This window comes from Rhyacophila brunnea, unplaced genomic scaffold (assembly GCF_057557595.1).
Source record: "Rhyacophila brunnea isolate RB1 unplaced genomic scaffold, BYU_Rbru_1.0 scaffold_8, whole genome shotgun sequence".
NCBI classification, from domain to species: domain Eukaryota; kingdom Metazoa; phylum Arthropoda; class Insecta; order Trichoptera; family Rhyacophilidae; genus Rhyacophila; species Rhyacophila brunnea.
In genome coordinates, this window is record NW_028233350.1 from 38602803 (window position 1) to 38616888 (window position 14086).

Here is a 14086-nt window from a genome sequence, read left to right on the forward strand (position 1 = left end):
TTATTAAACATAAAATACACAACTGAAGAATAAGTACATTTTTTTCATATTCAATTGTCAAAAACATTAATTGGCACTATATCTGTAATAAAAGAAGGGCCCTTCAATGTACTACTGCGTGCCCTCTGTAGGAAATAAATAAAATAATTAAATTTCACAGGATTAAAAATAGAAAAAAATCATATTAAGTTTTTTTTTATAGTTGATAATCTTTTAACACTTTAATACAAGTTTTAAAATTAATAATAATTATCAGATTAGTATTATGTAACACTTATCAAGTATGGTCAACTAAATTCAAACAAAAATACACACTACATAAGATTTTTTTTAACAAAAAACACTTTATTTGGATAGTAGAACACAATCATATTATTTACCAGTAAAAAAATGTAGTTTTAATTTGCTTATAAAAGAAATCTCTGTATACAGTCATAAGGTTTTAAACATTTTAATACATAATAATCTATATTTAAATTGGGTTATTAATTATAGTTTAACAATTGCATCAAATTACGAGTGGGATCTAAGCCAATACCAAAAATGAGTTATGAATGTTTACCGCTATAGTAAAACTATTAAATTGAGAACAGTTAAGATTTTTAATTCATGGTACCTATTTGAAAGAGATTTGAATTACAGAATGACTAATATTGACATAATCCACTGCGTCAGCTTGTAATTTCTGGATCTGAATCCCCGGCCGGGTCTAGCAAATTCACATATTGTTTTACGATCTGTGTTTGGGCCTAATAGGTTGAGCAAGTAGCTAACATCCATTTCTCGTAAAAACAAAAATGTATTAATACAACCTCCACTCTGTGAAGGCCCATATGATTGATTCAACATGGTAAAAAAAAAGACATTGACATCCTCAAACGAATTAGAAGGGTAGTCTGAAAAATTCTGTATAGTATTATAACTAGAAAACAAACGTACCTCGGTACCATTATGAGAGAACAAATTTAATGTATGCCATTATCGACGGATGGTGTCCGGATTTAGTGGTTTAAGATTCCCTGTAATTAGTATAAGTGCAGCTACAGAGTTATCTGTTCCGTGCTACAGTTAATAAAATTAAGGTCATCTTGATGGTGGCTTACCACCGATCGGGGATGGCACAAGAAAAGAAGAAACAGCACTGAGCCAAGAAGACAAATCTTTCACACACTATTTCTGATAAGTACTCCATATCATCATCATGATTAAGGTATTTTGAGACCAAAAACCAAACCAAATCTAACGCAACCTACTGAAAACCAACACAACCTACTTATGTTTACAGTAGTAAGGTTGGTGGGCTTTGTGTGGTTTTTGGTCTCAAAACCACAATCACAAAATGATATGATGGAGTACTATAAAATTAACCTATTTTTTGCAAAAATTTAATTTATAATTTCCAGATAGGTTCAATAATTGAAGGAAGAAGTCAAATGTAAGCGATTTCTAAGTATGTAGGTACAATAGAAAAATAAATCTTATTTATACAACAATTAAGACTCTTTATGACAAAATAATGGTGTTCCTCAAACTACGATTCTTTTGACATTGCTAATAAAGTACACTAAAATTTCAGGCACAGTTTCATTTAATTTTATATAGAATATATTTTTTTTTCCATAGTTTTTTCTGTTTATATCAACAATAACAACAATTATTAATCACTTTATTTTATTAAAAGTACTTAACTGCATAGTATTTTTTATACCAGTTAAAAAAGAAACCTTTAATAGTGTATTTAATAACAGGCTACGTTACGGGAGTAATACTACAAGGTTCTAAATGTTTATTTTTGACAAAACAAACCTACCAATGAAGTAGTATCCTAAGAGCTTGTCCAGATGACGCATGTCTCGCCGCGATATGTAGTGAGTGCATGTGGACGGTTCAATGAGGTCACCTGTACTTCGAGTGCGCACGAGCAGTGGCGCACGGCGATTACATATGAATGGCTCAATGAGGTCACATGTACATGGAATCCGCGCGAGTCAAAACGCGCCATGTGGACAAGGCCGAAGCAGCCACGTTGTTACTTTTATTTCGCCAAAAATAAACACTTATAACCTTGTAGTTCTGCAATCACAATTACTAAACTAAATGAATTTCGAAAAAATTTCATGATAGGTCTGATTGATTTACATAATATTTATATATAAATTCTCTGAATAATTTAAAGCTTTTAATATACAAGAGTGCCTTCTATAAAACAATGTTTTTTTTTAAATTATATACGTAATATATATTATGGTTATATTATAACATACATACAAAATAGTCTAAATTGGCAAGATTTTGTAAGAAGTATTAACAATGTTCATATTATAAAAAATAACAATAAGTAATACAGATATTAAAATACTATCGGGCTTTATTTGGTCCTCGTCTTGCCTTTATCCTCTGCTGTAGTATTGTGAGGAGTGCCCCGAGAACATCGTGGCCGGGGAGTCGTTTACCGAAGAGTAGTCTTTTCACAGAGTCATCGTACGTTAATAAGGCAACCATATTTTGAAGCAGAAATCCTTGGCAGTATTCCAACAGTTGTACTGCATTATATACCTAAAGAGAATATTAAAAATAGTAATTAAATATAAATTTTCCAAAATAATACTGTTATCAAAGTGTTTGTTGTACATACTCAAGTAACAATAAATGATGAGCAGATGACCTTATATTCTACTGACAGTTGATCTTTAGAAAATCAAAATAAATGGCTAATAATAAAATTAATAATTATAATGCAGTATGTGAGTATTTGAATATTTTCTCAATCACTCGTTCAAACAACGCTGCAGAGGTGGCTTCCATTACAGCATGCATCAACGTTATCACATGAGGCAGAGAAGGGGTCACCCGTTCAGCTATATAAAGCACTGCTTGATCTTCATTTATCATTGAGTTCAGCTCAGTCTAGTATCTAGCTCGTCTAGTTTCAGTACATTACTAGGTAGTATGATGAGACATAATATTCATATTGAGATATATTCAAAAAGAAGATCTTGCGGCGATTGAGCATGGATCACGACACTCCACACATCTGACGTAGATGGATTCCTAGGGAGGGAAGAGACCCATGGGAAGACCGAGGCGATTTAGGAAAGGATAAAAAGTTACCTTAGCATGGATGTACATATTTACAACATTATGCAAATCCAAGGCTTGGGCGCATCGTGCTTCGCAGTATCTCTGCAAGGGGAGGAGTTGAAAGAAACTGGCGGCGGCTAGTAACTCCAGCACATCACTCGGCGGGACGTCCAGTCCATTGCATCCGCCCGAGTACAAAAACTGCATCACAAGCTGCGAAACGAATTAAAAGAATAAACAACATGTATTCGTATGGTAGTTTATCATTGACAAAGTAAACAAAAACACTGACACAAAATTACATCAGTCAAATATAATAGACTTTTTACAGAGTCTTTTAAGAATTCAGAATGATTATCTATAAAATTTCTTCACCAGCAACTACAAACACCGTGGTATTTTCACATGAAATGCGGAAAATATCTTACTTTACGAGTTTGAAAAAAGTGACAGGCATTCTTCTTGTGCTGTGAAAATATAATAATTTGAATAGTGTGCTGTCTTATGCTGAAAAAGGTTGGTAAACACTGCTCTATATTGTCTACTGACGTATTTTGAGGTATCTAATTCAAAAACCCGATAAGTCCAAATAATTTACTTGAATATTTTAAGATTCGGTATAATTCATACCCCCAGTAAAATCTGTCGTAAGTCTGAAATGGTCATTTTAGAGTTATGGATAATATTGTTAAATATTTCTGTATCAAACTCGAATAGTGTTGACAAAAAAAGCATTTATAAAATATAGTATTACCTACTTTTTGAACACTTTTCAATCTAGTAGAATACCGTCATAACTAAATTGCAAAATAAGAATATTAAATTACCTAATAAAAAACTGTCGCAACTCGTAAATGAAGGCGTCCCCTGAAAAGGGGTCTATATGCAAAAACAAAATTGTTCAGGAGAGGAAAAAAACGTTTTATTCTATCATGCAGATTTTTAGAGTATATCTGTGATAATAATTATGTTCATGAAAGCACTCAAGCAAGCTATCATTAACAATTTTTTTTTTTTTGGATAATAAAATAAATCGTATAGACCCCTCTTCTACGGTAAGTATTTTAGTATTCTAATATCTCAAAAACTGTGGCAGATAAAATAATATAACTTTCCAATAACGTGAGCAATGCTATATAGATCCGTTTTAGTCAAGAAAATCACTTTTTGACATGATGTATTATATAGACCCCTTTTCGGGGGACGCCTTCAAATATTAAAGTATCTCCATTTTCCTATGTTTTAAAGAAAAGTGAGAAATGTGGTTGAAGAGAAATCATGTTTTTCCATAAAAATAATTAGGTACTCATAACCAGACTTTTCCTGTATTTTCAGAGAATATATGAAAGATTTTAAACTTCATATTTTATGGTCCTCCTGCAAAATGGCATTTTTTGACTTATTACAGTATTTTACTGTGGGTGTAATATATAATTTCACACAATACGTAATGATTTATAACTTCCAAAATCTGCCAAAACATACGAAAAAATGCTAGAAAATTTAATGTCATAACGGTATTTGGAGATAGACATCTCATTAATTGTAGGAAATAAACTATCGTAACACCTCACCTGGAATATATGGTATCTTATATCATTAATTTGAACTGTAGGCGATTGAGCCGATTGGGCTGATTGGCTGGAGGTAATGGATGAACTGTTTGAACCAGCATTGGAAGAGTTCTGTGCAGACCCTCCTTGGGCGGTGGATGAGGTCTGGTTGTGAGCAGGAACACGGGGCGGGGCCAGCATGGCTCGCAAACGAGGTGAAGCAGTTACTAACACTATTTTATGGCCATAAAATAGGCGACCCTCAACTCTGAAAATGCAAAATAACACAATCATTAATGTTTTATAATCAAGAGAACAATCTTGCTCAAAAAGGTAGACTACTTCATCTCCTTGTAATACTATATATAATACGTATTTTAGGTCTGTTTTTTTTATTCTGAATTTTCAGATTTTTATCAAGATAAGTCTGTACCTGTAGTGACATCAATTGATGAAAATAAGAAATGAAAGCTCAAGTGGTAATGCAGTTTACTGCATGATTCATTTGTTTTAAAAAAACAAAGGAATCATGCTTTCTATTTTTATTATTTTATATTTTGTTTTGAAACAAGTGAGTCACTTTTTCACTTGTTCCTTTCTATTCCATCTTAAACATCAATAATATAAAAACAGTTCTGTCTTTTACTACAATAATCTACAATCTATCCATCTATTGGAAGGTCGATAGAAGCAAGACGATGTGCAATACAATGTGTGTAATTATAGTGTCGCATTACCCTTTCTTTCCACATTGATTTTTCTGATCTGTTCATTTTTGACTCAAATGGAATAGTACAAAATTTAAATCAATAAGAATATTGCATAAAATGTATACTGTACCCCTTTATTTGTTAAAATAGTATTTGTACGTTTCCTAGGTTTTTTATTGAGTAAATGCAAATAAGTATCTAGTTTAAAAACAGCAAAAACTTATCCAATACAAGAAAGCTCGCAGGTTTCTTCATCAAATAAGAGAAATAATGGAAACTATATAATAAAAACAAATCGGTTCATTTAAATTATTTCTTTTATCAATTATTATTGAATTGTTAGTGTAGTATGTACATATTATATTATCATACCTGAATGTAACATCGGATAGTTCTGGATTATTTACAAATTTGGGATCAATTCTCGATGCTGTGCTTGGAAGTGGAGCCGGTTCTCTGATAGCTTTGATTGCTTCCCATCCGTAGCAAGTACAAAATATATCCGCAAGAAGAAGTGTCGTTCCTTCTTTCTGTAAAACAAAATTTAAAAAAAACACTCTAAACAGTGCTAATTTTATTGTAGTGTGAATAATTGCGTCATTTCGTATCAAGATACTGACAAGTGTCAACATCAATGACTCAAAAACTGTAGAAATAATAAAGGATGTAATTATAATGAAAGTTTACAAATGTCATATTATGATTGCCAAGAATTACCTTGCTATATCGAAATATATTGAAGAGTAATGGCAAGCACTCATGGGCGAATGTTCTGCTGTATTCATCTGGACAGACTTGCAAGAAGTCTTGGAGAAGCTGGTCGATGACAGCGTCCATCCTTCTATCGGCGGCAGCTGCCAGAGAAAGCATCCATGAGTGTAGAGACCAGCTGACCCCCAGTGCTCGAAGTTCCAGTGTTATATCTGAATATTAAAAATTTATATTATAATATCATATCAAGTTAAAAAATTACCATATCTTGATTATTATTATTTTGTTCAATACTGTAGCATCCTGCTTGCGCTCAGTTCGTCTTAGGCCTCGGAATGCATTCCACAATCATGCACACGAGTCCAAATTAACATTATATATTATAATTAAATCAAATAATATAATTACATACTTTGATTATAATTATTCATGATGCTGGTAGTATTCCCTTGGCAAAATTTGTGTCACCTCAGATACGTAATTATTAACAATAATTTGCATAAGTCATGGACATTCGGACATTTATTAATTGCACTCGTGTTGAACTGATCGATATCCAATACCACTTGACAGTTCTACGGTTTCAATAAAAAATACAAATACCAACCTAGGTGATTGGTTTCAGCGCTGTGGTACATGGCTTCTTGCAGCGCTCTCAACTGTGACTTAGTAAATTTGTTGGCAGGGTTTGCGGCACTACTTGAGGTTGGAGAAACTGACGGCGCCGGACTGTGAGGTGCTCCTTCTGCCAACATTTCTTCAAGAGATAAAACGTCTCCTTGCGGGGCGATTGGATGAGATAGGAGGGCTCGAAGTGCTGATCTTTGCCCATGAACGCAGCTTACTGATATTGCACTGTAAATATAGAAACAATTGGATCAATCATATGTTTCATGAATCATCTGGAAAGATTGACTAGTTGAAAGGGTTGAACTAGGTTGAAAGGTAGGATTAATTACCTTTGTTAATATTTACAAATGTTAGTAAATTACCTACTCACTAATTTCATAGTACCTATTTAAAGTGTCGCTGGTTTATCATATTGTAATTTCATTAATAGATAATTACGTATGAAGTAATAAATTAATTTGCTATCGTGGAAATTGTCTTGTTGATATTTTTCACATATTAAAAGTATTTTTACTAATCTAGGTACACTTGAAATAAACACTTGTATCTACTTGTGATTAAAATGAATAAAAATAAATGTCTTTCAAACCTATAGCATCCTCTTTGTGCTGAACCGGAATAGCAAAGTGAATCCTTGAGGAGTGTTGACAGGAATGGATGAGCTCCGTGTGATAAAAGAAGTTGGACAAGCTCAATATTGCCACTTCCGCAAGCCACCTGTAATGGAAAATGTGAATATCGATTTCATTTCTCATTGTGTCAGTTTTATCATTTTTTTTTTTTATTAAGATCAACAAAAAGTAACATTCACAGAAGTATAGAATATTGTTTAATATGAGATACGAAATAAATGAATTAATGATGGCTCCAATAATAGGTGGATACATAAAGTATTAATTAAAACAATTGGTAGAATTTAAAAATAAATGGTTGTCTATAAATACATAGTTTACACATACGTGGATTTACTGCTGGTAGTAATAATTATTATATTGTCGTGAGTCCAAGGTTCGAATCTTGGGTCTGGCAAATACACATATTGTTTTTTAATTTGTGTATGGAGTCAGAGTATGGAACTAATAGGTTGAGCAAGTGGCTAACACCCATTTATTGTAAAAACAAAAATCTGTCAATACAAACCTCCACTTTGTAGAGGCCCATATTATGATCTTATTAGGATCAGACATGATCAAAAGAAAGGAAGTAGGTATGTATTATTGCGACCATAACAATAAAATGAAAATGTAAATACTTATTGTAGTGCAAGTGGCAACACTGCATGCATGGATCAAACAAGTTCAGCGGCTTCTGAATTTTTACCCGACAGTTGTAAATTGCGTGACATGTGTGGTAGAACGATCATGGCGACTCTGAAAATCATGCAATAACAAGAAACACGACTCGCTGACACTTGAAAAAACAGATTGGTGCGACAATCAGCATTTTTGTGTGTAAAACAGTCACGATAGTTTAATATACACACTACTGCTGGCAGTAAATCCATGCACGTGTACAAGCGCTATAAAAACGACAGGAAATAAAAAAAAATATACAACTGAAGATTTAACTAGAAATTTAATAATATATATACTTGTATTAATGTTCAATCCTTAGCACCTCAAATATCCTGATATTATAAATGGTAAGTAAGAAGCTTCGGAGCATTGTATTTTGAAAGAGGCGAAAGAACAAAACAGTTCCACTGAATCTCAATTATGATTCATAATTCTATAAAGTTTAGTATCGTAGAATAATGTCTTCATAAGACTGTTTAATTTTGTTGTATTTTACCTGCAAAGGAGTGAGAGTAGTCTTATCTTCATGATGAGTAGCAGCTCCTTCAACCCTGGCGCCTCTTCCTAAAAGCAAAATGGCTGCTGCAACTGCACCTCTGGAGCATGCATAAACGAGTGCTGTCCAACCGGCGGTTCCACTGAAGGCTACACAAGATGGCGGAGGCGGTGGACTTCCAGGAACTGATCCACCAGAACTGCAGCCTGGTGTTTCTATATTTGGGTCGGCGCCTGCGTCCAGTAATATCTGTATTTTAAATTAAAATAAATCTTATATTTTAATGTAAATAATGCTAATAAGTCTTAAGCATTTGTAACATCTGAGACATTTTAATAAAAATATTTTAATTCAAATATATTTGTCAAACATAACCTAATTGATATCCAAATAATTCACGGCCCATATTCTCAATATCAAAGTGGACATGTTAGCAGAATAGGCTAAAAACATGAATTTGAATGTATAATAATCACTGTTATTGCAAATTCGCTAATTTTGCAACTATGTACATATAAATAATGCAATGTATGTGTATGTGATGATATTTGAGGGTACATCTGGAGCTATATTAGCAGAATAGGAAAACAGTGCTGTGAAGAAATTAATGAAGATTTGAAATAATGACCTTTATTGCAATGTAGGTAGAGTTAATTTATCTGTTCACGTTCACAAAAGAGTGAAATTTGACCCAGGTTCCGAGATTATGAGGTTCCTTTTGTCAATGATTTAAATAAATCATATGTGGAAAAACACTTCATGAATTTATTTATATATTTGTTTATAAACAGCGCATGCACCTTACTATCGGAAGCTGAAGTTTTTTTCATTAGAATTTGGTAAAGATAACACCATTTTCATTGAAATTGCATTCTAGTGAGTATGCCTTGCATGAAAATCCCTTTTACATAATAATATAAATCATTAAAGAGGCGTATTTTCTTTAATAACTTACAGCGGTGACTTGCTCATCATTTCTGGAAGCCGCCAGCATAAGAGCTGTCAAGCCATGATGATTGAGGGTGTTCAAGCCGGTTGAGTTTGGAAGGAGGGTGATGGCCTGAGAGATGAGGTCAGTCCGCCCCGACAGGAGTAATCGAAAGCTGAGCTCCAACTGCGCTCTGCCTCCATCTTCGCATGACGACACACCGGCTAGTCTCTTTGGAGGTAAACATTCTTCCATACTGAAACAGATAATATCATGTTATAATTGAAATTAACCATAGTAGAGGTAGAATTTTCTATTTGACAAGGTTTATATTTCAGTTGAAATAAGTATTGCTCAAGTATATATTTTACCACTGTGATGTCGTGTTCTTGTCATTCCAATTATATTAATTTATAGGTCTTGGTTAAATGCCAGATATCTTACCCGACAGGTCTAGGGGGACAGTCAACTCCTGGAAGCAGCAACCTGGCAGCCTGCATGACATCATCATGGTCTGCGGCAGATGTCCCTCGTTGTTCGGCATGCGCTCCCGCCACTCGGATCCATTCAACCAGTGGTGGAAGAACCGCATATGCTCTTTCGTACCACAATTCTTGAACTCCTTCTCTATTCCATGCTTGGGAATGCTCCAACTGTATATCAGAGCAATATTTCTACTATAATAAAATAATATTAATTAAATAAGTACCCCTATTATCAATCGCTTAATCGATAGTCATTTCGGCTGTGATAATAACATTATCAAGACTATAAATGTAAATGTGTCAACATCTTATTTGTTATCCAATCTTGGAATTATTTGAAAGACAATTCCTGATTTTCTAATTGTTTCACGTTTTGTACTTTTTCATTTGAGTAATTTTTTTCAACCTGGGCTTTACCTTTCGGTTTCTTCAAACACCATAAACACCATTGGATAAACAGACAACTACTGACACAGAATATAGTAAAGTCATTGACCGTTTATATAAAAAAATTAATGAAATATTAAAAGATCATAAACACATTACTAAATAAAAAATTTACCTGGTATGGGAAAATATTAAGTATTTGAAAATATCCTACATCAACATACTAATCACAGTTTATGCATTCAACAAGCCTATTAAAATATAATTACTCTCCATCTATTAAAATGGTAAATATGTTTTTACTCTATAAAAATATTTATTTTTCAAAATAGCATAATATTATGTTTATTGCAATAAAAAATATATTATTTATTTGTCTGTTTCAGATTATCTTCTCTACTTTGAAATTAATATAATGTGCATAAAATTATATGATAAAACTTGTACAAAAATGTTGATGGAGATATCAAATAATTTTTGTTATTTATCTGAATACGCTTACCTGAGAACACCTCATGAAATAGAATAAGACATTAACAGCTGCGTGCGTCAATGGCATCATATGCGGCGCTCTTGCCAGAAGGTCTTTCAGTTCACCCACGGCACCCACACATGTTGTTAAAAGCCACGAATCCCCAGTTCCTCCACTTCGTTCTGAGGAAATCCCATTATAATTAAGACATTTTTATTTAATCTGATTAATACTTTTATTAAATAATTCGGGAGACACTTCAATTGCAGTTCAAAGAATAAAGTCCTCTAAACTATTATGGAAGGGAAAATAGAAGAATCGCAAATTGGGAAGTAATGTATGACGCGGTTTTGCAACATAAGATACTGGAGTAGAATTAAATCAGTTTAGTAGTTGTTACCCATATCCTGTAATCATTGATTTACTAAATAGGATAGGCCTTTAGCTTTATGCATACACATTTTCTGATAGTTTGTAAAGCATCCCGAGCCATTCATTTGTCGGAATATTGGTATTAAGCGGTTTGCAACCAATGAGGTATCGCCTGATTAGTATGGAATGGAGTGGTTCTCATCCAATGAGATTATATATCGGCCCAAGCTGAAGGTGGGCAATGTACGAGTTTCGTTTTTAAGAACATCTCCACGAGCCTAGCGAAAAAATAAAACTTCATTTGCCTGCAACAGAGATTTTTTCATTCATCAGAGTCAAGAAGCTACATGGAAGAAACTATTTTTTTTGGCACTAAATACCACCAGGTCCATGTTTGACTGCACAATTAACTATCCGGACGTCGCTAACCCTGAGTCTTTTATCTCCAGGATAAAATATTTACCCTTTCTATGCATCCCTATGCATTTATATATTATTTTTAACACTACAACAGGCCGTGCAGTTATGTAGTAGTAGAAGTGAAACAATATCAGACTTTGATAGAATCACATGTTAAGTAAATATATTGTTTTGTCACCGGGAATCGAACCTGGAACCTCCGGATGAAAGGCCGTGCCTTACTACACACTGTGCTATGAGGGCTGCCCATCTATTGTCGAACAAGAACTTCTTGTCCGCATTTTAAAACCGTGAACAAACAATCCCCTCCAGTCCAGCTAGTCGCACGTTTTAAAAAACAATAAAAATATGTCTAAAACGATCAGGAGTGATGTTAGAATTATTATTAGCAAACTTTTGGTTTATTGCGAAGAAGAAAAAAAGTCGCATCTAAAAGGAGAGCCGATACATTATATAAACACACTTCTAGCACGCGTTGCCGCCATAACAGGTACGTCACTGAGAAGTCTTCTACTTGCGACTACAGCGACTTCCTGTTATCGCTGATTTCTTCTTGTAGGACAGTATTACATAATATGTGATTCAGCGGTCAAATCCCTTGTAAAGCTTGTTTTGGCTCTTTTATACGTATAACGTAACCTGCCCATCCAGTCATCATCCCCTTATAAATAATGCAGGGTTTAAAAACGAAGCTTGCCATCAGTACGAATGTACCATGCTTGGTTTTTTTTTTCCAAAAAAGTATTGGAGAATTTTTGTTTTTGGAACGGTATACAATCCAATTCAGTTGCTTAAAATTAAAGTACCTGCAATATAATAAAACTGCTTACCTGAACCATTGGAATTTTTCCCTATCGAAGGGTTTCCTCCAGGACTTGCGATGGATTGGTGACTGGTAGATTGTGCGAATCCGCTGGTATTGTGACCCTGTTCATTGTTGGAAGTGTTGGCAGAATTACTCGATCCACCGGATCCTATTGAACTTAGCGATGCCCACCGAGGCATTGATAGAGCTCCTGGAAAATCATTTAATGGGTGTGTAATTTGTGTAAGAATTATATTAATGACCACAGGGATGCTCTAAAACCCACTGGATACACAAACTCATAAAGTTCAGTGGATGTACGTGGCAGCGAAGAACTAGGGAACAAAAAAAGTGGAGCGCGTTAGAAATATTGGCAAAATTTTCTATGATTCTATAACTAGGTACACTTTCCTTATTTTTCTCATAGTGGCGTAGTTGGTAGGTAGTCCATCATCTAAACTCAGCGGTGGTTCTCGAAAATAAACTTTTAGGGAGCCACAGTCAGAATGAATATTAAAATTAATTAATCATTTCATAATGAATAATTCAATTCTTGTGAATTAATCATTAAATAAATGGTTTATTAAATTATTTCCAAGTACGAGTACTTTATAAATAAAAAATTGGAGAGATCTGGGCATCAGTTAGTAAATTAGAGCAATTAATGATAAAACACAAAAACTGATTGTCAGCATTAACGCAATATAAGCATTTCATGTAAGAACTACTAGTTTAATTATTCGTAATTAAGTAGGATGCCCATAGCTTGTGGTTAAAGCACTTTGGCACGAATACAGTGGTTACAGCTTCAAGTCCCATCGGGCGTTATATTTTGATTACCAATTATGTAATGTGGATGTAGTCCATGCAACCAAAGTGAAAGAACGGCCAGAAATAAATTGAGCTCTTACCTGAAGCTATCCTTCCGGCATTGAGATGCGCGTAAGGTTGTAGAAGTCCCCAAAGATCTCCTGAGGCAGCTATGGCGTGCTCCAAGAGAGTCGGTGTGAGACACACTCCTGGCTCCGACGGCATACACAGAAGCATTATCTCTTCGAGTAACGTCTCCATCCCGGCACAAAGGTATATTGCGGCATATCTAAATCAATGCATAGGATTATTAGCAATTCAAAAATTATATCTCCTGAGTTTTTGGACTATAACAAGATTAATTTTTAGTAGGTACACTAATATCACTTGATGGCAATTCTGGGATGTTTTAGTGTGGTTGAATTGGTAACCACAGAAAAATAATTTTGTAAGTTGGCACATTGAAACATGGTGGCCTCTTTGGTGGTTGTTTTGACGTAAGTATGTATATAAGTTATATCTGACGGTATGTTCACATGATTTTAAACAATCTACATTTAAATAGTGTGTATTTAGCCGCCTATATTATATTTAAATCAGTTAAGGTAGTCTACCCTTTCACTGCATTTTTAGCAGAATATAGTATAGGTACTAGGAAATATTACCAGGTAAAAAATATTATCAATTATTTATCTGTGAGCTGCTGCATTAGCCTGGTAGAGTCTTTGTAGACTATCATGACTTTGCAGAGTATGCCAGCTTTGCTAATGGTTCTTCCTCATCTATAATGTTTCCATTTTTTGATTGATTGCATATGTTGCCAAAGGTTACAGTAGGTTACAGCACCCTATCCCTACCATAATTACCCTTAAATCTCTTGGATAACACACTAATCTCTTATCTAAGCGCCGCTTTGTTGATTTTTTAACAC

At 34.0% G+C, this 14086-nt stretch overlaps 1 protein-coding gene across 1 annotated transcript in view; it reads right to left on the reverse strand.

The window, feature by feature from the left end:
- Positions 1-2202: 2202 nt before the first annotated feature.
- LOC147064202 (ankyrin repeat and BTB/POZ domain-containing protein 2) overlaps positions 2203-14086 on the reverse strand; it is a 42466-nt gene continuing 30582 nt past the window's right edge. Inside the window, exons 7-19 of the mRNA XM_085958672.1 lie at positions 13257-13444; positions 12371-12556; positions 10779-10939; positions 9849-10057; positions 9432-9660; positions 8477-8725; positions 7275-7402; positions 6663-6910; positions 6062-6267; positions 5717-5874; positions 4656-4902; positions 3112-3294; positions 2203-2556 (exon numbers count right to left, since the gene is read on the reverse strand). Of these exons, the coding sequence (XP_085814798.1) occupies positions 2359-2556; positions 3112-3294; positions 4656-4902; positions 5717-5874; positions 6062-6267; positions 6663-6910; positions 7275-7402; positions 8477-8725; positions 9432-9660; positions 9849-10057; positions 10779-10939; positions 12371-12556; positions 13257-13444 (2590 nt within the window). The 3' untranslated portion in view covers positions 2203-2358. The remainder of the gene's footprint in view (positions 2557-3111; positions 3295-4655; positions 4903-5716; positions 5875-6061; positions 6268-6662; positions 6911-7274; positions 7403-8476; positions 8726-9431; positions 9661-9848; positions 10058-10778; positions 10940-12370; positions 12557-13256; positions 13445-14086) is intronic.